Here is a 25,781-nt window from a genome sequence, read left to right on the forward strand (position 1 = left end):
TATGTCCGTTGCTCCTGTCAGTTTCCCTCCGGCGTGTTTGCAGAACAGCCGGAGGGAAATGGATGCTGGAACGGATCCCTTCGTTTTCTATGGGATCTGTCCTGGCACAGGGGACATCAGTTGCGGCTCTGTACGGTGCTGGACCTATGCAGGAGCCTATCCAAAAACATTACCTGCAGCGTTTTTGAGTCCGGCTCCCAGGGAGGTCAGGCACCATATCCTATCTATTTTAACTGTGGCCGTATGAACTCCAGGTGCTGCCGTATCCACCTTCCGGCATCACCCAGCGGGAAGGCGGCCGGGGGTATGTCCCACTGTCAAACTCAATTCTGAAGCAGGGAACCATCAGCTCCCTGCTTCAGAATTAATTCAGAGCCGAGGAGCAGAGGGAGGTCCTCTGCTCGCCGAGGACTCCCCAGGCACAGCACTACTGTAAGCGCTGTGCTCGGGGAAGCCCTTGACGTCACTGTCCATATATAGACAGTGACATCAGTGGCTACTCCTTGAGCGGAATCGACGTTGCCGGGGATTCCGCTCCTAGAGGAAACCCCTAAGGTTACGGTTCATATATGGACATTGATGTCAGGGACGACTCCTGGAGCGGAATCCCCAGCCGGAGCCAGAAACGGGGATTCCGCTCAAGTAGTAACCCCTGACGTCACTGCCCATATATGGACAGTGGCTCCTCCTGGAGGATATCCCCGGCCACACCGTCTGCAATGCTCTGGCCGGGGGAAGGGTAGCGCTATGTACAGTGGGGGTGGCGCCATCTACAGGGGGCGCTGTGTGGCACCATCTACAGGAGGGGTGTGTGACATTATCTACAGAGGGCACTGTGGCATTATATACAGGGGAAGGTGGGTAGCGATATATATATATATATATATATATATATATATACACACACACACACACACAGTGGGGGTGGCGCTATCTACAGGTGGGGGGGGGGGTGTGGCACAATCTACAAGGGTGCTGCGTTGTGCCATCTACAGTGGGCGCTGTGTGGCGCTATCTACAGGGGGGTGTGTGGCACTATCTACAGAGGGCACTGCGGCATTATCTACAGGGGGAGTGTGGAACTATATACAGAGGGCACTGCGGCATTATCTAGAGAGGGCACGGTTTCTTTATCTACACATGAAATTCAGTTTTTCAAAATTTGTCAAAAACAGAAAACACTGACACGGAAAGGATACAAAACGGCCATCAAAAACGGACCTCGAGATTCGGGGTGGGATTGGGTAGCTGTAAAGGCGCCAAAAACTAGCTACTCGCCTGAAGTTAGGGCTAAGTGTTTGGCGTCTTTGCAGGCTCACAAGGCTGCTTCGAAGAACTGATCTCAGGTCAGTTGACTGCAGCTGCCTTCTGGGCTCTCTTGGCGCCGGCCTTGGTGCTGCACGGAATATGACACATGACATTACAATGGGTGTGTCAGACTTCAGTATAGCGCTGAGGCCGTAGTAGAGGAGAGCCCTGACATGGTACACAACAAGTATCTCATCTATCACGTATCCAGTCTATCACAAACTTTACACCACTCTGGTAAAATTGGCACATTTTCAGACCCTAGACTACCTTTTTGGTGGACCACTGTGGTAAAAACGTATGGTAAAAACTGATGCCAACTAAAGGTTTTGTAGTAAAAATTGTGAAAAAGCCTGATGGCAACTGATACATGTTTGCATCAGTTGTAATCACTTGAGAAAAAAAACGGATGCATCAGATATACGTGAATGAACCCCAATTCCCTTATCTATTGAGAGGATAATTTTTGTATAGTCGATTTACACAACTATTTGATCTTCTCATTCATAGGGGTGCTGTTATGCGATTTCATCATGGTAAAACATACTGAACTCTGTGTACTGAGCTTTACCTGCTGTGGAATTTGAGCTGCGCATGGTGTTTCCTGATCCCTTAAAGACTGTACATCTTTAATGCAGTCTACATGAAACTAATCACATTGGGAGAGAATATATGAACCTTTTATACACCATTTCTCTGGCAAAGAAAAATCGCAAGAGTCGACATTTGGGCATTTTGTACTGCCCTGGACACTTTTAGAAAAGGGAAGCGTGGTTTAACAAAAGAAGGCCGTGTCCCTACACATGGGACTAAAATTTAAATTATAGCAGGGAGGTAAACACAATTTTTTTTTTTGTCAAATAGGGAAAGGGGGGGGGGGGGTCATAGTCGAATTGTTACGCCACAGTTGTGGCACACGGCCAGTGGAACGATGTGACAGATTTATTGAGAGGAGTGCGCCTTACTTCAGTGGAGCAGAAAGCTAAGACTGGAGTATAAAAAAAGTCAGTCTTAGTAAATCTGTCCCATAGTGTGAATGTGACATGGAGAAATAATGGTATCAAATCACTAAGGCCCCATGCACACGACCGTGTTCGGTCCGTGATATACGGTCCGCATGTCGGCTGCATGTCCCGGACCGAACACAGTGCAGGGAGTCGGGCTCCTAGCATCACACTTATCTATGACGATAGGGGTCACTGCCTGTCCGCGGAACTACTGTCCCGTACTGTAATCATGTTTTAGTGTGTGACAGTAGTTACGTGGATAGGCAGTGACACCTAGCGTCATAGATAAGTATGATGCTAGGAGCCCGGCTCCCTGTACTTTGTACGGTCCGGGACAAGCGGCCGACATGCGGACCGTATATCACGGACCGAACACGGTCGTGTGCATCAGGCCTAAGAGTCTCACCTATAATATCCAGGCATCAAATTGAAAATTATTATTGGCAAACCGATTCCTAAAATGATTTCTCTAGGCTCAGCATTCAGGGAAGCCGGAGGTATTGTCTTCTTGGAAGTCAGGGCTGGTATTGACTTCTGCACTACTTTGATATATATGAGAATAAAGGGTTGAAAGGTATGAAACTTTACAATCTGTTCTGATGCAGCTTACAAGCGAAGAGGTCTGTATCGAGGACTGTTTTTTGGGAATCCCCGACATCTCAGCTAAGGGACTAGATTAAAATACACTATAAATTCTATTTCTATAAATGCAACATCAAAATAACACAGGATCTCTTTAAGAAGACTCTTACTTGTTGCAGCGATTCTCTATAAAATACCAACCACCCAATTCCTTCTTAAATTCGATATAAGAGCAGTCTTCAGTCACATTTCTAGCAATGCCAAAATTAGAAACAAGATGTGTGAGCGATAATATTTACTAGCACATTACAAAGCTATAGCAATGTTAGTAGTGGAAATAAGTCATTGTATCAGGCATCTACCTTTTTTCTTATACCGGTTTTTCCATCACGATTGCATTAGAGCAGCACTTACTCCAGTTTCCCAGAAATAATGGAACCAGAGTTTAGAAAGTTAATCCACTTTTCCTGCAGCCCTGACTTGACAGTGTGAAGAATATTTACTTTCCACAGATTCAGCCTTGACAGGGCGGTCTAGTCTGAACTGAGAATCCTATGGCAACCGTAATGGGACTGCTCGTGGTTGTGAGCGTTTATGACAGGGGAAATTAATAGGAGAGCGTGACCAAATTTTACTACTAGGAGAAAAGGGACACAATGTTTACAAATAGTGGGGGCGCTGCTGTAATTACCAAAGGGATGTCTATGCTGAGGCCTGGCACATCCCCAGCCGCATCATCCTACAGATTGTCGTTGCAGACTCCTAACGTTTGGAGTTGGCTCCTAGACCTGGCTAAGGCCTCATGTGCACATGGTAAAGCCTTATGTAAACACCTTGTATGGTAGCACATGGAGCCACGGATAGCCTATTTGATGAAGTTGTAGGCACTGTATGGAGGCATCGTAATTTGGAATGCGTTGCAGTGTGCTACAATGTTTTTCTCACAAAGTTTGTATGAATCTGTGGGGGAAAAACCTCTGCGTAACTATGAAACCTCTATGTGTACAAAATAAGAGGCTTTCAGAGGCCCTTTTACACAGGCCAATGATCGGGTGAACGAGTGTTCCTATCAACGCTCATTCTTGATCATTGCCCTGTGTAAACAGGGCAGCGATCAGATCATGGACGAGCAAACGCTCGTTCATCGACTGACAAGGGCCATAAAACTGTCGCTTGTCAGCAGCACATCTCCCCATGTATACAGGCCATGTGATGCTGACAAGGTGCTAATATACGGGGAGGAACGATCATAGTAAAGGTCCATTCAGACATTGAGATTGAGCAGCAGTTAAAACCGCATGCGAAAACTACATCCATTTTTACCATGTAGTTGCATTTTTCACCGCTATTGCATTGAAAGACGCACATAGTCACGGTAAAAAATGGATGGTTTTATCCGCACCTTAACTTCTAAATGGACCCTAACAATTTTTCATCCCCACACTCCCGATCAGTGCTCCATTTCAATGGAGCAAACAATAGCCAATTGCCAAGCTGAATTGTAAAAGGTGGTAAACACAGGCAAAAATGTTCCCGTATTTACCACCTTTGGATAGTCCTTTTCACATAGCGGCTCCTAGACACAAACCGATTGTAGAGGGAGCTTCAGTGTAAGTGATCGGTTTGGCGCTGTTGAAAAAAAATAAAACGTTATACAGAATCCAATGATTTAAATGGCTGCCTGCATATCTATAGACACGAGAGCTGTGCTGGAGCTCTTGGATCGAGCTGAAGTTCTGCAGGAATTGGAGAAGAGGAATGTATTGCAGCCCAATTAGCAAATTGCGTAAAAAACGCAGAAGTGTAGGACATGCAGTGAGTTTCACACAGCAGACACACGCTGCATGAAAAACACAATGTCTGAATGACCCCATTGAATTTCATAGGACCGCGTGACGCCCATTTTAATGTGCGTAACATGGACGTGAAATACACTCGTGTGAATAAGGCCTTAAGGCGTTATTTTCATGAGAATTTTTGGGCCAAGCAGTTAAAACGCATAGTGGGAAAACCGATAACAGTTTAAGCACGAATTGCCACGGTATTGCGATTTTCGCCAGTGCAGTTTTTACAGGTGAAACACGTAAAATAAAATTGTGGCTGAAAATCAGTGTGTGCATTTGTGCCGCTAATTCTTATGTGTATTTTACAGTGTGGTAAAAAAGTCTTCGTAAAATGCACCCTAAGGCTACATGCACATGTTGCGTATTTTGCTGCGGAAAATACGCAGCAAAACCGCAAGAAATTCACAGGAAAAAACCTGCACCTGAATGTGTGTTTTTCTATGCGGTTTTTCAGTTTTGATGCGGTTTCATGCTGCGGATTTTGGTGTGACTTTCCTCTGCACTAGGAAGACAGAATTCGCAAGCGGAAACGCAAGATGAATTGACATGCTGCAAATTCTAAAAAACGCACCAGAGGTCAATTTCAGTCCGGAAAGATACTACAGCGTGGACATGAGATTTCCTGGAATCTCATTGGCTATGCTGGTACTGTATTACTCTGCAGATTTGTAGCGTGCAAATCCATGCGGCAAAACCGCATGTAATACACATCGTGTGCATTGACCCCAAAGCTGGTTTTCCGCAGGGCGATTTTATTTTGTTTCGCAAATCGCTGTAAAATACATGCATTTTAGAAACAGTTTTTCCTAGAAACAGTTAGGCTGGGTTCACACACCCTATTTAAGGACGTAATTCAGGCGTTTCAGCCTCGAATTACGTCCAAAAATACGGCTCCAAAGCGTCGCCAAACATCTGCCCATTCATTTGAATGGGCTTTACGATGTTCTGTGCCGACGGTAATTTTTTTTTACGCGCCACTGTCAAAAGACGGCACGTAAAAAAGACGCCCACGTCAAAGAAGTGCCTGTCACTTCTTGAGACGTAATTGGAGCCGTTTTGCATTGACTCCATGGATAAACAGCTCCAATTACGTCCGTAATGGACGCTGCGAAAAACGCCTGCACATGCCACTACGGCTGAAATTCCGGAGCTGTTTTCTCCTGAAAACAGCTCCGTAATTTCAGCCGTAACGGACGTGCACGTGTGAACCCAGCCTAATAACTAAGAGCAAGTTTGACAGGACAATATGATGTTTATACACACACACACACACACACCTTAAAGACTGGGCCGAGTTTTTTCATTCTCGTTTTTATCTCCCCACTGTCCAAAAGCCCTAAAAAAAAAAATTTATTTGTCGACATAGCCGTCCGTATGAGGGCTTGTTATCTGCGGGACAAGTTGTGGTTTTTCATGGCACCATTTATTGTACCGCATAATGTACTGGGAAGCTGAAGAAAAAATATTTGTGGGGTAAAATGGGCAAGAAACAGTGATTACTCAATTTTTGTGAGAGTTTTGTTTTTACGGCATCCATCAGGCGGTAAAAAAAAATATTTTTCTATGTTTTACCACTTTAAAAAAAAAAGTAATAACAAAAAAAAAAGTTGTTTAGCCATATTCTGAGAGCCATAACTTTATTTTTCCATCAATTTAGCTGTGTGAGCTTAAATTTTGCGGGGCGAACTGTAGTTTTCACCGATACCATTTTTGGGCACATGCTACATTATCACTTTTTATTACAATTTTTTTGGAGGGATAAGATGACCAAAAAACAGCAAGTTGCATGTTTTATATATATATTTTTTTTACGGCGTTCACCGAGCGGGTTAAACAACGCTGCAATGTGATAGTTCAGACTTTTACGGCCGTGGCGATACCAGTTATGTGAACTTATTTTTTTTTAACATTGCTTTAGGGAAAAAAAAATGGGAAAAGGGGGATTTTTTTTAAATTGTAATATTTTTTTCTTTTGGAACATTAAAAAAAAAAAAGTAAATAACAGTTAAAGTTTTTTATAAATCACCCTAGGGGACTTCAACCAGTGATCGTTGAATCACTTGCATGATATACTGCAATACTAATGTATTAGTAACGCCCCGATGTACACACATAATACACGCCCACTTGGACTTTTACTTTTAAACACACCCACTTGGACTTTTGCGAGCCTCATTTGCATAACTACAAAAATGGTCATGACTTGGCCAAAAATGCTCGTTTTTTAAAAATAAAAACGTTACTGTAATCTACATTGCAGCGCCTATCTGCTGCAATAGCAGATAGGGGTTGCAAAATCTGGTGACAGAGCTTCTTTAACTCCTGTCATGTTTGTTATGTAATTGAAAATAGCTTTGTGAAAAGTACCTGCAATCTGAAGGCCCTGTTACACAGGCCAATTATTGGGCAAACAAGCGTTCACAGAACTCTCGTTCCCGGTCATTGGCCTGTGTAAACAGGGCAACGATCAGCAAATGCTTGTTCGTTGGCTGATCGTATCGTTAATGCAGCAATAAATATAGCAACGATCGCTCGTCCCTATACATAACCAAAACATTGCTCCTTGTAAATGGAGCAAAGAAGCGCTGATCAACGATCTGTCTCCTTGATTGGCGCTCGTTTCTATGGCCAACTGTAACGATTGCTCGTCTACATGCATCGATCCTTGTGAAAAGAGCAAGCAAGCTCCGATCACTGAGCTGTCTCATTGATCGGCGCTCGTTTACACGGTCCATGTCCAAGAGGACCCTAAGGATACTCGTTAAAATAACTACAGTTAAAATGACTGACAAATGCTGGAGTATTAGTCACTACAGGCAAATGTTCATTGCATTTAAAGAAAAGAAAAAAAAAAAAAAAGTGGCCTTCTCTAAACACAGAGACCATGAAGGTAAAATAAAAATAAATGTCACCTAGAAAACAATTATGATGGGTCAGAAAGACGCTATATGCATGACCAAGCCAGAGGGTGTATCGGCAAGAATCTTTTTTTATTTTTGTAACACACTTCGCCCGTCTGCACTCAATGGCTGTGGACAGCTATGTGTACCTATGTTTTGGTAATGAACGTGGCAAGTCAAGCTCACAGCCCAGCGTAATCCGAGCTAACTAGATACAGACAGGACAGGAGACAAAAACCAGATGTAGTAGGATGTTTCACCAGAGTGGTGCTGGAGCAGAGATCAGCAGGGGGACTACACCACTGTCATACCACAAGATGTCTATTTACTGGGTCCGGGCCTATGTGCCTACACTAGGTTAGCAATACTAACTAGTTGCCATTAGGCAAAAAACCCTGTTTTCCAACTACCATAAGAGATAGATAATTAAATAAAGTAAATTCTTTAATGTGCTATATATAGCAATAAGACAGACCACAATAAGACAGACCTTAGCCCCATTTCCCCTGAGGACGCTACAGCAGTAGCGAAACATTTCGGGGGGGCTCCTCATATTTTAATTCCTGCTTTTGCCGGCTAAACTACAGCACACTCTCCAACCATTGACTGCTAAGATAGCGGTTATTTTACGTTGGTCTATGGTTGTGTCACACCAGTGCATGTGCAGCTATCTTGCATATTCACATGACATTATAGGAAAATAGGGCGTTACCATCCAAAGCCATGTATGTGCTTGTATGGGCGTTACACACATGGTATGGATATGGTCGGCGATGACCTCGATGACGCTTGGTCGGAAGTACATCGCCGACCATCTCCATACCAGGTGTGCGACGCCCATACATGGCTTTGGATGATAACGCCCTATTTTTGTCCGATTGGCTGAGCTAACCTTTTAATGGAGGTCCCCACTGGAGAGACGCCACCCCCGGACGAAACGCGCGTCGGGTCTGACGTCTCTTGCCTGCAGGGCAAGTCACATGGGTATGTAATTCAAGTATAATGATATGTTGTTCTATACAATATATTATTGATCATTGCATCTAATGACCAGCTGCACACTTGCATCATTTTGCCAGCTGTTCAGCTAATATATTTAAGGATGGACAGTGACCTCAGGATACATACGTTTTATATCCTCATTTCTATCTAATCCATGTCCACGTGTTATACTGCTGTCCATACATGTTCCCTGCAATAAGGGACGTCTTGTTCATGCTTTGCAATGACTCATCTTTTTATCATTTTTGTATTTTGAATAAAGTTCATTGATGTCAATGGAAGGTCAGAAGCGTAAACGCCCGAAGATAGGGCATGTCCCTTCTTTTTACCGCGAGCCGATTCTTCCGCTCGTGGGAAAAACCGCCTCCGCCTCCCATTGAAAACAATAGGAGGCATTTTAAGCGGTTTTCTGGCGCTTTTTCCGACGTGGTTTCCCCTTTAAAGCTAAGTTCACACTGAGTTTTTTGACGAGTTTTTTGACGCGGAAACCGCCTCACGGGTAAAAGAAGAGACATGCCCTATCTTCGGGCGTTTACGCCTCTGACCTCCCATTGACTTCAATGGGAGGCAGAGAAAGCGTATTTCGCGGCTTTATGCCCGAAGCGCCCAATGGCCGCGGGCGAAAAACGCCGCGAAAATTGGCGTGCAGGGAGAGGAAAATCTGCCTCAAACTTCCAAACGGAATTTTGAGGCAGAAATTCTGCCTGCAAAATACTCCGTGTGAACATAGCCAAAGAAGCTTCATTTTCAGATTCAAAAAAGTCTGAAAATCAGGAGCTGTTTTCCCTTGAAAACAGCTCCGTATTTTCGGACGTTTTTGAGTTTGCGTGTGAACATACACTTAGTTTAAAAAGCTGTTTTTTTTTCCTTCCAGGTCGTACTTTTACGCAGCGTATCCGACATGTGGGAACCTGGCCTTAGGCCTCATGCCCACTTCAGTTTTTTCCTTCAGGGTGCTATCCGTTTTTGTCACTGATAGCACCCTGAACCGATTCATTTCAATGGGGCCATGCACACTACAGTTTTTTTTGACGGTCCGTTGCTCCGTTCCGATCCAAAGTAGAGCATGTCCTACTTTGGTCCGGGATTCCGTGACCGTGAGGCCCATGCAAGTCAATGGGGCCATCAAAAAAACTGAAGGCACACAGAAGGCATCCGTGTGCCGTCCGTGTGTGACGGAGCCGTTGCCTAGCAACCGCCGGGCGGGCAGAAAAACATTAGAAAAATATTACACTAATCGGCAGCCACTTGTCTCTATCAATAACTGATAGAGAAAAGAGGCTGCTGATTAAAAATAAAATAAAAAGCATTTCATACGTACCCGGTCGTTGTCTTGGTGACGAGTCCCTCTTCTTCCTCCAGTCCGACCTTCTTTTGTGACGCGGCAGCCTGTGATTGGCTGCAGAGGCCGCTGCTGCCCGTGATTGGCTGCAGAGGCGGTCACGTGGGATGAAGTGTGATCCCTGGAGGCCGGCCTTCTGACGTCATACTGACATGCGTGATCGCCACTACAGCCTGTGATTGGCTGCAGCGGCGACATGGATGAAACGTCATCGCTGGAGGCCGGACAGGAGGAAAGTAAGTATGAACTTATTATTTATTACATTAAAATTTTATTTTCCGCATGCCGAGCATGGTACTGTCCAGGGTGCTGAAAGAGTTACCGCCGATAAGTGCAGCTTATTAACTCTTTCAGCACCCTGGACAGTACCATGCTCGGCGCACGGAAACACGGAGTGCACACGGAAATCACACGGCCGCTAAAACGGGTTCACGGACCCGTCAAAAGCGGCCGTGAAAACGGTGATGTAAGTGTGCACGAGACCTTAGGGTGTGTTCCCACACACAGGATGTGCTGCAGAATTTCTGCAACAGGAAATCTGCAACGGAATCTATATAAAAAATAAATAAATTAAAAAAAAAGCAGATAAATCTGTCAAAGAATGCTGCAGCAAATAGTGATTTTTGCTGCGCATATTGCCGCGTTTGTTCCGCAGCAATTTTGCCTGTGGATCTAGCGTTAAATGTTGATTACAGCAAAGAATACGTGTACCTTCGGATTTCCAGCGGCTTAAACGCTGTACAAACCGCAACAAAACAAATCTGTTGCGGAATTTACGCTCCCCATTGAAGTCTATGGGCCAAACATGCAGCATCAATCGACATGTCGCGGAATTGAAAGTCGCACCGCAGACCACTTTCCACACGACTTTTCTGCGTTTTTTTTTTTTATCCGCGGCGTGTGGCGGAGATTTGCTAAATCTCATTCACTTTTCTGTTGCTGTAACATGCCGGGGAATTTCCTCACAGAATTCCATTACGGAAATCCTGCAGCGTTTACGCTACGTGGGAACCAAGCCTTGTATTCCGCAGCACGTCTGCAGGTCGCAGATTTCACGTACAAAGGGAGTGGATTACATAGACTGTCGGGTGTGAAGTTTGCAGAAAAATCCATGTTAATTTATGCACAAACTTTGATGTGTTCACAACATGTGAATCCAGCTTCAGAGATGTAACTTGAAGCTTCTGGACCCCAGCGCGAAATCTGTAACATGACCCGCCACCGACCATGTGCCATTTATAATACCGGTGACTAATGTGGCAGAGGGGCATTTGGGCAACCTCTGCATCCCCTATAGCTACGCCCCCGCCTGGCCTCATGAGCCACTCCAGAGCCAGTGTGATTTTTTTTTTAATAGCCAGGCCAAAAAAAAACAAAAAAAAACAAAAAACTTAGATCTACACATCAGTGGAAACCAGAAAAAGTTATGTATGAAAAGCAGTGAATGTCAACACTAAATAGTATGGAAATAAACATAAAATAGATCAGATCTGAATATATGAGGAATTATATTTGTGCAGAAATAAATTCTGGGTGGTACTTTTAGATTCCAAATTAGAGAAGTGAAATACACATATACAATGATACATTATAACATAGTGCCAGGTGGCAATAGAGGGCACCCGAGGAGATAAGTTACCCTGAAGAGTGATCAGATTGGTACACAGAGTTAGAAGAGTATGGTTCTCCATTGTACCGGTCTATATAAGCATCCAATCTACAATGATGGGAGTTGTAATAGAAAATCATCCCCAAGAAAGCGGTTTACACTACCAGGAGGAGCTATCCTACGTCTATGCAAGGCTGACCTGTGCCCTGAACCCCAAAGTAGTGGGGTGCACGATAGGGGGGACAAGAACCAGAATACAGAAATGATACCCGGACATCATGCACTTTATATCCCCCACTCAGGTTATGGGCTGGGGGCAGCCAGACAGAGCTTGTTACCCCTCAGGGGGCATTATCTGCACCGGGCCAGCATCAGACAAAAGAGCAGCGAATCCCTTTTCATCTTCCCTCCTCCCCCTCTCTCTCCTCCTCTTCCCCACATCCTTCCTTCCTCACCTCCGGTCCCGTCCGAGTTCTCGTTCAGGCTGCCCGAAGAGTCGTGGTGAGTGCCCACACACCCTCCCATGGGTGCCGGCGGGGGCAGCCTTTGCCGTTATCTCCCTCTTGCCTTCACACGGGCGGGCGCGCTCACGCTGCGCGGCACCGAAAGCGGGGACGAAGAAGAGGAAAGAGTACGTCGCGGCAGCGCGCCTCTGACGTCACTGAGCTCCACACCCCGCAGTATCGGCCTTCTTTTGCCGTGCTGATGGCGTCACAGAGGGGTCTAGTACGCTGCTGGTCACTGAGTGGGGACCGTTGAGTTCTCCGACATGCGGCAGCTCATTGGATGTCTGCGGAGGGGACGGGAGCAGGCATGTACTTCCGTTCCACCGCCTCTACTGCAATTTTGTGAGCTTCTAGGAGTATTTTTTTCGTCCTTTTGAGAACTTGACGTGAACTTCCCTCAATCCTTCTACTTCTGTTGTCCTAACATTTTTATATGACGAAAAAAATAATATCAAGTTTATTTTAGTGTCTTAATAGTTGTGAAAAAAACCTTACAATTAGTTTATTCAATTAAAGTCAGGGACTATAGTCGTTTATTAACCGGTTCAGGACCGCCGACGCTTTAAGCTTGCTGCCCCAGGGATTGGGCTGCTGAATGTCAGGTGACCAGCTATAAGAGACTGCCAGGGACCCAATGAACGCTGTCACTATTGGTCCCGACGATCATGTGACTGGTCACATGATCGCCGGGATGCTTGTATAACTACATTTACACGACAGTAAAAAAAAAAATGGCCATTAAAAACTTATCAACTGTCAGTTCTTCATGTCCAGTTTGCATCAGTGGCTGTTACGGGGCCTGCGGCTTGAAGGGCCCGTGCCGCCAGTATGTTCGGTGGCGCCGCTAGCAGCCGTTATGGCTACTACAGCGGTAGCGCCGCTACTATGGGGCCCGCACCGCCGAGCCTCCAACAAGTATGGGCCGGGCATCACAGGGCCTCTCATGCCTGTAGGCATCGCTAGCACCGGAGGGGGCCCCGGTTCTAGCGACAGCCAAATACATGCATTGGCGCTGAATGGCCAGGCATGTTCTGTGCCCTACCATTCAGCGCCTTACAATGACGCTGATTGGCTAGCGGCGCAATGACATCATCGCGCCGCTTCCATGCTTGAAAGGCGCTGGTTGACGGGGCAAGTTATTCTGCCCCGCCAATCAGCGTCATTGGACGACGCTCGTTCAGCTCCTGCAGACCCGTTCAAAAGAGAGCATGTCTGCATCGCCAGCGAATAGCGTGGGAATAGGATCATCTGAGTATGTAAAGTTTTGGGGTTTTTCTTCTCATAAAACTGTTAATGGCATTATTATATCGTTTATAGTGGGGGCTCTATCTACAGGAGCGTCGTCTATATGTGGGTCACTATATACAGGGGGGGGGTCTATATGTGGGGGCACTAGCTACAAGGGTGGTCTGTATTTGGGGCACAATCTACAGGGGGGGTCTATATGTGGGGATGTGGGCCACTATTTACAGGGGGGTCTATATGTGGGCCACAATCTACAGGGGGGGGTCTATATGTGGGGATGTGGGCCACAATCTACAGGGGGGGGGGTCTATATGTGGGGATGTGGGCCACTATCTACAGGGGGGTCTATATGTGGGCCACTATCTACAGGGGGAGCTATATGTGAGACACTATACAGGGGTGGGCTATATGTAGAGTACTATAGGGGAGCTATTTTTTTAGGGCACTTTCTATAGGGGTGGGCTATATGTGGGACACTATATACAGGGGTGGGTTACCTGTGGGGCAATAGCAACAGAGTGGCTATATGTAGAGCATTGTCTACAGAGGTGGGCTATACGTGGAGCCTGTGGCGTAGCTATAGGGGTCGCAGTTGCGACCGGGCCCCTAAGCCTGGGGGGCCCCCGATGCCAACCGGCGCTAACTGTAGAATAGATTTTTTAAACCTTTACTTGCGGTGACGCTGGCACTAGGCAGGGCCCTCACATGACGTCGCAATAACATTGGTACACTCAGTGTACCATGTGACATCACATGAAGGGCGTACCAGGCATTCAGGAAGAGAACGCAGCGTGGTGCGGACGGAGGAATAGAACCTGGATGCACTGGAAGTTGGAGCCGATCATCCGACTCCTCAGAAAACAGCAAGACCTGGTGAGGGGGCCCGTAGTGTAATGTGATGTGTAATGTAATGTATTGTATCGTGCTGTCTGTGTTTGCGGTGGAGAGAGGACAGCACAATACAATATATTACAAACAGTGAGTCGCGACTCCCTGGGGACGTCGTTTGAAGACCTCCGGGGGGTCGTGAGCCACTAAACGAGGTTCCTGTTCCAACTGTATCTGTTTCGTCAGGACACAGATAAAATTGAATTCAATGCTGACGGCCCCTTGCTCCAGAATTCACTGTGCCGTGAGCCATGGAAGCCGCAGCCAGGCGCAATGTAGTGACGTCATCGCGCCTGGCTGCACCGAGTCACTCAGCACAGTGGATGAGAAAGATCTCCACCCGTCGGGGGAACGGGGCTAGGTAAGTAGTTTTCTATTCGGCACATATGGGGTATGGGTATGGGAGGGGGGCTGTCTGCTATGGGGGAGCATTATACAGGGGTCTGTCTGCTATGAGGGTGCATTATACTGTGGGGGGGAGCAATGGAGGTGCATTAAACGGGGCTGTCTGCTATGGGAGTGCATTATACTGTAGGGGCAGCTATTTTTCCTGCTTATAGGTCTGCCACAGTGTGTCCTCCCAGTACCCGGGCCTCTACATTTTTATCTTCAGATTTTTTTATTTTTTAATAAAAAAAAATATATTATTTACTACTATGAGATGTCATCCCTATTATTATTATTATTATTATTATTATTATAATGTATTCTCCTAATAAGATTTTGGTCCTGCCGTTGGGCAAGGCGACTGCGTATGGGCGCGAGCAGGGTCTGCTTGGGGAGGGGTAGGGGGGCCCAAGTTGAATTCTTGCACCAGGGCCCATCAGCCTTTAGTTATGCCCCTGCGTGGAGCACTATCTATAGTGGAAGCTATATGTAGGGCAGCACGGTGGCTCAGTGGTTAGCACTATTGCCTTGCAGCTCTGGAGTCCATATGTGGGCACTATCTACAGGGGCTGTATGTGGGACACTATCTACAGGGGCTTCTATGTAGGTCACTATCTACAGAGGCTCTATGGGGTCACTATCTACAGGGGGCTATGGGGGCACTATCTACAGGGGGCACTGTGTGTGTGTGTGTGTGTGTGTGTGTGTGTGACAGTGTATGGTACTATTATAATCAGGGACACAGTGTATGGCGCTATTTTAGTTAGACGTGCAAGAGGTGTTGAGAATTTTAACTTTGTTTATAGGTGCAGAAAGGTTTTAAAAGTGAGAAGCTGAAGACATCTGAGCGGAAAACTGCAGAAATGGGTCATGGCCGGTAGAAATCCATCATAGATGTCTGAGCTTAGTTGTGGTACTGTATATATGTCAGAGCTTGGTTCTGAATCTGTAGTTATATAGGATATATTTCTAATAACAAAATTGCAGGGCAGATGGAATTGTTCTCAATTCATTGTATATTTAACCCCTTCCCGCCGGATCACGTATATTAACGTCAATAAAAACGGTGTCTTACCGCATTTTGACGTTACTGTACGTCATGGAGATGAAGCTGGCTCAGGAGCTGAGCCAGCGACATCACCGCCGGGTGACAGCTGTATGTTACAGCTGGCACCCTGAGGTATCGGCCAGGACCGGAGCCAGCATCCGATCCGGCCGATTAACCCCTCACATGCTGCGTTCAATAGAGATCGCAGCATGTGAGGAGTTTATAGCCACCGGCACCCCAGCAACGTGATCGCTGGGTTGCCGGTGGCTGCAAAGGCGATCGGAGGGCTAATGCTTACCTCCCGATCAGCCTGTAACGGAATCCTCCTATGCCCTGTCGTCGGCGGGGCCCAGGAGGCTTCCGGTACCATCGGCAAGATGGCGCCGCCTCAGCTTCCGGCTCAGAAGCTGAGCCGGCGTCATCAGCAGTGGGTGTCCGCTGTATGTTACAGCGGACACCCCGATCTATCGCCAGGAACCGGAGCTAGCTCCGATTCCTGGCATTAACCCCTTCGATGCAGCGATCCATTGTGATTGCGATGGCAAGGCTGGCGACTGTTACTATGGCAACAGGAGCCCTAACAATGGACTCCTGTCTGCCATTACGTGAGCTGATTAGGCCCCGCCCAGAGGCGGAGCCTGATCGGCTTGCTGTCAGTGAACAACTGACAGTTCCAATACATTGCACTACATAGGTAGTGCAATGTATTAGAACATCAAACAAACAGTTGGACATTCAAGTCCCCTAGTGGGACTAAAGAAAAGTATAAAAAAAAGTGTAAAAAAAGTAAAAATAAAAGTTGTAAAACATACAATAAAAGTTTCAAATAATAACACAAAACACAATCGCCCTTTTTCACTTATCAAGTCATTTATTATAGAAAAAAATAATAAAGCCATACATATTTGGTATCGCTGCGACCGTAGCGACCTGAACTATAAAACTATTATGTTATTTATCCAGCGCAGTGAACGCCGTAAAAAAAACAACTCAAAAACACTGCCATAATTACTGTTTTTTTGGTCACGGTCTTCCAAAAATTGAAATAAAAAGTGATCAAAAAGTCGCATGTATCCAAAAATGGTACCGATAAAATCTATAACTCGTCTCGCAAAAAACAAGCCGTCAAACAGCTCCATCGACGAAAAAATTTAAAAGTTATGGCTCTCACAACTTGGCGACAGAAAAAATACATTCTCTTTCCAAAAGTAATTTTATTGTGCAAAAAGTTATAAAAAAGTTAGATAAATTAGGTATCGCCGGAATCGTACTGACCCGCAGAATGAAGGTAACATGTAGTTTATAACGCATGTTGAACGCTGTATAAAAAAAAAACAACTAAAAAAACTATGGCAGAATTTCAGTTTTTTTTGTCACCTTGCCTCCCAAAAAAAGGATAACAAGTGATCAAAAAGTTGATTGTACCCCAATATGTACCAATAAAAGCTACAGCTCGTCCCGTAAAAAAAGAGCCCTCATACCACTACGTCTATGAAAAAATAAAATAAGTTAAGGCTCCAATAATTCAGGAAAGAAAATTATCCAGTTGTGAAGGCCCGAGGGGAACGTTTCTTCTGTTTCAAAAGGCGATGTATCAAGGCACTAAAATTAGGGAACCAGGAAGGGGAGGGCCCAACCATATCCGCTGGAAGCGACGGTGACCGTATTATACCAGGACAACGCTTTCCCGGCAAAATTCCCCAAACTGCAAAGGTGTGGAGTGTGGACCAAAAGGGGGATAAGGAAGGACGCCAGTTATCAGTGCGACACCGGCCTGTGCAGACAGGATCGATCACAGCGTAACACACATCTATGGATCATTTTATTATTTTTTTTACCTTATTATACCACCTGACTATGCCCCTGATGTACTCTGCCCAGCTCAGATATGCCCCACATTATAAACGGAAACAACAGTGATACTCCAAACAAAATTATTACCAAGCAAATTCCACGCTCCAAAACCCAAATGGCGCTCCCACCCATCTGAGCCCTACAGTGTGCCCAAACAGCAGTTTACTTCCACATATATGGCATCACCATACCCGAGAGAACCCTTTTAACAATTTTTGGGTGTGTGTCCCCAGTGGCACAAGCTGGGCAGGACATATTTGACACTGAATTGGCATATCTAGGGAAAATTTTTAATTTGTACCTTCCGCAGCGCAATCATTTATGGAAAAGACACGTGGGGTGAAAATGCTCGCTACACCCCTTAATAAATGCCTTGAGGGGTGCAGTTTCCAAAATGGGGTCACTTCTCAGGGGTTTCTTTTATTATTTCACATCAAAGCCTCTGCAATTGTGAACCAATACTTTATATGTCGCCAAATTAGGCCCCAATTTTACATGGTACTCTTTAACTCCTGAGCCCTGTCCAATGTCCAGGCAAAAGATTAGGGCCACATGTAGGGTGATTCTAAAACAGGGAAACACCGCATAATAATTGAGAGCTGTCTTGTTATGGTGGCACAAGCTGGGCACCACATATTGGCGTATCTAAGGAAAAATTCCCATTTTCATTCTCCCACATCGTGTGCACACGAATTTCTGCAAAACACCTGTGGGGTTAACATGCTCACTACACCCCTAGGTGAATACCTTGAGGGTGTTGTTTCCAAAATGGGGTCACTTTGGGGGGGATCCACTGTTTTGGTCCCACAGGGACTTTGCAAATGCGACATAGCGCCCAGAAACCAAATGCAGCAAAATCTGTACAACAAAAGCAAATGGCGCTCCGTCCCTTCCGAGCCCTGCCGTGTGCCCAAACAGCATTTTATGACCACGTGTGGGGTATTGCCGTACTCCAGAGAAGTTGCTTTACAAACGTTGGGGTTCTTTTTTTCCTTTATTTGTTGAGAAAATTAAAAATTTGGAGCTAAAGCTACGTCTTATTGAAGAAAAAGGATTTTTTTTATTTTCACTGCCCAATTCTAATAAAATCTATGAAACACCTGTGGGGGCAAAATGCTCACTACACCCCTAGATGGATTCCTCAAGGGGTGTTGTTTTCTCAATGGAGTCACTTTTTTGGCGTTTTCACTGTTTTGTCCCCTCAGGGGCTTTGCAAATGCGACATGGCCTGCGCAAACCATTCCTGCTAAATTTGAGCTCCAAAAGCCAAATAGCGCTCTTTCCCTTCTAAGCTCCGCTGTGTGTCCAAACATCCGTTTATAACCACATGTGGGGTATTGTTTTACTCGGGAGAAATTTCTTGACAAATGTTGTGGTGCTTTTTCTCCTTTAGTTCTCGTGGAAATTAGAAAAAATTAGCTAAACCTACATTATCTTTGAAAGAATGACGATTTTTATTTTCACGGCCTACTTCCAATAATTTCTGCAAAAAACCTGCGGGGTCAAAATGCTCACTATACCCCTAGATAATTTCCTCAAGGGGTGTAGTTTCCCAAATGGGGTCACTTTTGGGGGATTTCCACTGTTTTGGCACCGAAAGAGCCCTTGAAACCTGACATGGTGCCTAAAATATTTTCTAATAAAAAGGAGGCCCAAAATCCACTATGTGCTCCTTTGCTTCTGAGGCCGGTGCTTCAGTCCATTACCGCACTAGGGCCACATGTGGGATATTTCTAAAAACTGCAGAATCTGGGCAATAAATATTGAGTTGCGTTTCTCTGGTAAAACCTTCTGTGTTACAAAAAAAATAGATTAAAAATGAATTTCTGCCAAAAAAAATGAAATTTGAAAATTTCACCTCTACGTTGCTTTAATTCCTGTGAAACGTTTAAAGGTTTAAGAAACTTTCTAAATGCTGTTTTGAATACTTTGAGGGGTGAAGATTTTAAAATGGGGTGACTTTTTGGCGGTTTCTAATATATAAGGCCCTAAAAGCCGCTTCACAACTCAACTGGCCCCTGTAAAAATAGCCTTTTGAAATTTTCTTGAAAATGTGAGAAATTGCTGCTAAAGTTCTAAGCCTTGTGACGTCATAGAAAAATAAAAGGATGTTCAAAAAACGATGCCAATCTAAAGTAGACATATGGGGGATGTTAATTAGCAACAATTTTGTGTGGTATAACGGCCTGTCTTACAAGCAGATACATTTACATTTAGAAAAATGCTAATTTTTGCAATTTTTCACAAAATTTTGGTGTTTTTCACTGGTAAATATTGAATTTATCGAGCAAATTTTTCCACTATCATAAAGTCCAATGTGTCACGAGAAAACAATCTCAGAATCGCTTTAAGAGGTAAAAGCGTTCCGGAGTTATTACCACATAAAGTGAAACATGTCAGATTTGAAAAAATGGGTCTGGTCCTGAAGGCCAAAATGAGCTTGGTCCTGAAGGCCAAAATGAGCTTGGTCCTGAAGGGGTTAATGGGAATCTGTCAGGTAGTTTTAACCCCTTGAACCGCCACCATGCGGTAATACATGACCTGACAATATTTCCAAACATTCCCTTGTATGTTTTTTTCAGATGCAGCAAAATTCCTAAAATCCACTTTTAAACCGGCGCACACTATATGCTAATTACTCATTAGAGGGTCATGGGGCGGTGCTGCTATCCTGAAGAGTCACATAGTCCTGCCTCCAAACCCACCTTTCCATGTTTGAGTGACATCTCCCTGGCTGATTCAACTTTCTCGGATGCGCCATTGCCTTGTGGCACTATACACAAGGGGGGGCTGTGTGGCACTATACACAAGGGGGAGCTGTGTGGCACTATACACTAGGGGGAGCTGTGTGGCACTATACACAAGGGGGAACTGTGGCACTATTTACAAGGAGGAGGGCTGTGGCGCAATCTACAGGGGTCTGTGTGTGGCACTTTCTACTAAGGGGGCTGTGTGGCACTATATACAAGGGAAGGGGCTGTGTGGCACTATATACAGTGGGAGCTGAATAGCGCTATATACAGTGGGGGCTTTATGGCGATATCTACAGGGGGCTGTATGGCACTATCTACAAAGGGAAGGTGAGAGCGCTATCTAGAAATGGGGTGTGACACGGTCTATAGGCACGGCTATATAGCACTGTCTTCCGGGAGGGCTGTATGGCACATTCTACAGGGGGCACTATTTATAAGGGGGGCTGCTTGTGGCACCCGGGGGGGCCCGGTCAAGAGTTTGCTATGAGGCCCAGTCTTTCCTAGTTACGCCCCTGATCAGTGGGTCTCCAAATTTTTATCCATTTCCAGTCCGTCTGTAATGGCCATTTATCATCCGTTTTTCATGGCCGTTAAAAAACCAGGTTTAATTTGTTGGTTTTATTGTCTAAACCCCCTGAAAACACCACAGTTCCCATGTAGATAGTGCCACAGTGCCCACTGTAGATACTGCCCCCATAGTGCAACAGTGCCCACAGCCGATAGTGCCACAGTACACACATATACAGTGATATGATGCCCTTAACGGTATGGCAGCTGGCCAACAGGACACAGGTCAAAGTCTATAGTTCAAATAGGTGTACCTGTGGCAACTTCGGACAGCAGCAAGACAGGCTCGGATGAGACTTTGGCAGCAGGCAGACACCAGGCGTGGTGTAACAGGACAGGTGTAGTACTTAGCGCAGCCCGACTTCAACTCTATACGGCACGTGGTTCTAGATAGCACGGGATACAGGTAGCAGGAACGGGAACACTGGGAACTAGGAAACACTAAGGGACCATTTGCAGAGACAAAAATAGGTAAACGACAACAAGGCTCAGGCAATGCAGGAAGGGGCTGGGCCCCTCTTATAGTGCAGGGTGCTCATGGGCTAATTTGGTCTTTAATTCAGGTGCACGCGCTGGCCCTTTAAGAGAGGGCACGAGCGTGCGCGCACCCTACAGGACACAGCAGAGTGAAGCGGAAGTGAGTTCTGGCGTCACCTGAGGAGGAGATGGGGACCAGCGCTCACTGATCCATGGCTGCGGCTGTCAGGAGTTAAGTAAACCTGGCGGCCCGCGGCCATGGGCATTACAACATATAAAGTGCCAGTGCCCTCATAGTGCCACAGTGCCCATGTAGATAGCACAACAGTGTCCCCTGTAGATAGTGTCACACCCCCATATAGTGCCACAGTGCCCATGTAGATAGCGCTACACGCCTGTAGATAGCACCAACCCCACTGTAGATAGCACCACACCCCACTGTAGATAGCACCACACCACATTGTAGATAGCACCAACTCCCTTAAATGACACCTCCCCCCTGTAGATAGCGCCACTGTAGCTCCCTGTAGGAGCGGAATCACTCTGGCCGGTGATTTCACTCCTAGAGGGTGCCCTTGATGTCTCTGCTCATATATGGACAGTGACGCCAGGGGCTTCTCCTGTAGCGGAATCCCCTGGCCAGAGTGTCGCCCGGGGATTCCGCTCTGGCAGGGTATTCCAGAGGTAGCCACTGATATCACTATCCGTATATGAACAGAGACATGGACAGTAACGCCAGGGGCTTCTGCAGTAGCGGAATCCCCTGGCCAGAGCGTCGGCTGGGGATTCCGCTCCTACAAGGAGCTACAGCGGCGCTATCTGGGGGGGGGGAGTGCCATCTACGGAAGAGGCACTATCTACAGGGGGGGGGGGAGGGAGACAGGAGTCCCCAGCTAGAGATCTCGCGATGCTCTGGCTGGAGACTTCACAGTTGAAAGCCCGACATCACTGTCCATAATATGGACAGTAATGTCAAGGGCTTCCCCAGGCTCAGCGCTCAAAGTAACGCTGTGTGCGGGGAATCCTCAACCAGGATCAGTTTTTAAAATTGATCCATTGACTTCTATGGGAGCCGTGAGACACGTCCTATTTTTTGACGGCCAGTTTTCACGGGCCGATAAAAAAACGGCCGTGTGAATATACCCATAGAACTTCATTGCTCTGAAAACGGCTGTGTGATGTCCGTTACAAAAACGTCCGTCGCACTGCCGTTTTTCACTGTCGTGTGAATGTAGACTTAGGAGGCTAAGGGTATGTTCACACGCAAAATCAAAAACGGCAGAGCTATTTTCAAGGGAAAACAGCCTCTGATTTTCAGCCGTTTTTTTTAGCCGAAAATGTTTTTTGAGGTGTTTCTTGGAGCCGTTTTTGGATCTATTTTGCCATTAACACAATTAAAAAAACTCCAAAAACGGCTCTAGAAGTGATATGCTCCTTCTTTGAAGGGTACGGTCACATGTCTTATTTTCAGCCGTTTTTCGGGCCGTAAACGACACTGAAAAACGGCTAAAAATACTGGGGCTGAACGCCTCCAAACATCTGCCCTATGATTTAAATAGTAAAAACAGTGTTCCGTTCCCATGGGGCGTTTTATATGCGGCTGTTTGTAAAAATCGCGCATAAAAAAAATTCCCTGTAAAAAAGAAGTGCATGTCACTTCTTGAGCCGTTTTTGGAGCCGTTTTTCATTGGGTCAATAGAAAAACAGCTCCACAAACGGCTGTAAAAAACGCACCAAAAAACGCTTGATGCTTAAAAAACAGCTGAAAATCACAGGCTTTGTAGACAGCTCCATATTTTACAGCCGTTTTTTGTTAAGCGTGTGAACATACCCTTATGGTGCGTCTTTTTACGCACCATTTTTTAAAACGGCGGCGTAAAAAAACGCCCCGTCTGAACTAAACACAGTTTTTCCCATTGAATTCAATGGGCAGATGTTTGTAGGTGTTTAGCTAGCGTTTTCAAAGTTTATTTCGTGGCATTTACACCCGGAAATACACATTGAAACCGCTAGCTAAACGCCTACAAACATGCGCAGTTCAGAGTTAGAACGGTGTACTTCGGGGCGTAAACACATCGATATACGCCTTAAAAAACGCTAGCTGAACGCCTACATGCATGCGCAATTCAGAGTTAGAACGACGACTAGCGTAAAAGCTGGTTTGTAGGGGGAAAGCAGATGCCATTTTGGTAAAGACCGGCAGCACAGCAGGTCAGGTGTGTGTGTGTATGTGGAGGGGGGGGGGGTGTGGGTTTTGGGCTGCATGTTTGGGGGGTTTGTGTGTGGAGGGTTGCGGCCGTGTATGGGGGATTTGCGGAGCATCTGCATGTGGGGGGGTTGTGGAGCGGCTCCATGTGGGGGGAGCTTCATGATGCGCCAGAATTATTAATATGCATTAATATTTCTGCCGCATCTCTAAGTCCCATGTGCTACAGTAGAAACTATAGTTTATTGACCTCTAGTTTATATTGCGGCACAGGGGAGGGGACAGAAGTCAGCTGTAGGTTAGTATAAGATTTTTATGCCTCTGTGTTTTTTTTATATTTTTTTAGCACCGGAGTAATGGCAGTTGTCTGTTTGTCAGCGTCCATTACTAAGGCGGGGCTTACTGTTAGCCAGTAAGATAGCTAGCAGTAACCCCCATTATTACCCCGATACACACCGCCACCAGGGGTACCGGGAGGAGCCGGGTATGATCCAGTTCCCAACCACCCATAGCGATGGTAGGGCACTAGGGTGGCCGCAGGCTGGTATTATTAGGCTGGGAAGGGCCAAAGACAGTGGCCCTTCCCACCCCGATAATGCTAGGATGCGGTTGCTTTAGTGTATCTGTCCGGTTATGAAAATGGGGGTGGATCCCATGTAGTTTTAAAAAAATAAATAAAAATAATTGATGAAAACGACATGGGGTTCCCCCCATTTTCATAACCAGCCAGATACAATAAAGCAGCTGTAGCCTAGCATTACCAGGGTGGAAAGGGCCACTGTTTTTGGCCCTTCCCAGAATAATAATACCAGTCTGTGGCCACCCCAGTACCCAACCATCACTACAGACGGTTGGATTCTGGATCGGACCCGGCTCTTCCCGATACTCCTGGTCGCGGTGGGTACCAGGGTAATAATGAGGGTGGTTAGTGCTAGCCTTTCTACTCGCTAACACTAAGCCCCGCCTTAGTAATGGACGTCGTCTAACAGACAACTGCAATTACAAAGGCGCTAATAAAGTATTAAAAAACAGACATAAGTCAATGTTCAAACAGAGGTTTTTTTACGCGGAAACGGCATTTGAATTAGCGCCAACTGTCCCGTACTGTAATCATGTTTTCAGTACGGGACAGTAGTTCCATAGAGAGGCAGGGACTCCTAGCGCCGTACAAAACTATGATGCTAGGAGCCCGGCTCCCTGCAGTGTGTTCGGTGCGGGACTTGCGGCCGAAATACGTTCCGTCATTTACGGACCGAACATGCTCGTGTGAATCCAGCCTAAGGGTGCATTCACACAGTGTGGTTTTGCTGCGCGGCGGAAAATCACGTTTCAAAAACGCATGCGTTTTTACCGCAATTTTTTCGATGTGGTTTTCGGCCGCATGGGAAAAAGCGGCAAAACCACACTGTGTGAATATACCCTAAGAAAATGTAGTTTTTTTTAATTGAAATTAAAACTCCCCCACACAACCCTCGGTAACCATTTTATTTAAAAAAACAAAACAAAAACTGTGGATCATCGAAGTAGTCTAACTATTCTACGACGTAGTCCAAACAGTCCTGCAAAACTAAAAAATAAAGTTAGTAATTTGAAAAATAAAAATCTTATACTCACCTACAGCGACTTCTGTGTTCTCCACTGCACCGCAATAGAAACTAGAGGCCAATGAAAAACAGCGCTCAAAAAAACTGTGTAACCGTGTCAAATACACGATCATTTCTTGTAAAGCGCTTTTTAAATTACAGGCATTTTTTATGTGTTTTTCGCTTTTTTTTTTAATGCGTTTTGTGCTTGCTTTTTGCACGTTTTTGGTGCATACAGTGAAGGAAATAAGTATTTGATCCCTTGCTGATTTTGTAAGTTTGCCCACTGTCAAAGACATGAACAGTCTAGAATTTTTAGGCTAGGTTAATTTTACCAGTGAGAGATAGATTATATTAAAAATCACATAGTCAAAATTATATATATTTATTTGCATTGTGCACAGAGAAATAAGTATTTGATCCCCTACCAACCATTAAGAGTTCAGCCTCCTCCAGACCAGTTAGGGTATGTGCACACACACTAATTACGTCCGTAATTGACGGACGTATTTCGGCCGCAAGTACCGGACCGAACACAGTGCAGGGAGCCGGGCTCCTAGCATCATACTTATGTACGATGCTAGGAGTCCCTGCCTCGCTGCAGGACAACTGTCCCGTACTGAAAACATGATTACTGTACGAGTCAGTTGTCCTGCAGCGAGGCAGGGGACTC

General features: G+C 45.7%; 1 protein-coding gene across 1 annotated transcript in view; it reads right to left on the reverse strand.

Annotated features, from left to right (window-relative positions):
* UBTD2 (ubiquitin domain containing 2) overlaps positions 1 to 12,428 on the reverse strand; it is a 56,254-nt gene extending 43,826 nt beyond the window's left edge. The window contains exon 1 of the mRNA XM_075860039.1: positions 12,050 to 12,428. Within this exon, the coding sequence (XP_075716154.1) occupies positions 12,050 to 12,119 (70 nt within the window). The 5' untranslated portion in view covers positions 12,120 to 12,428. The remainder of the gene's footprint in view (positions 1 to 12,049) is intronic.
* Positions 12,429 to 25,781: the final 13,353 nt, after the last annotated feature.

The sequence above is a fragment of the Rhinoderma darwinii genome, chromosome 3, assembly GCF_050947455.1.
Source record: "Rhinoderma darwinii isolate aRhiDar2 chromosome 3, aRhiDar2.hap1, whole genome shotgun sequence".
NCBI lineage: Eukaryota > Metazoa > Chordata > Amphibia > Anura > Rhinodermatidae > Rhinoderma > Rhinoderma darwinii.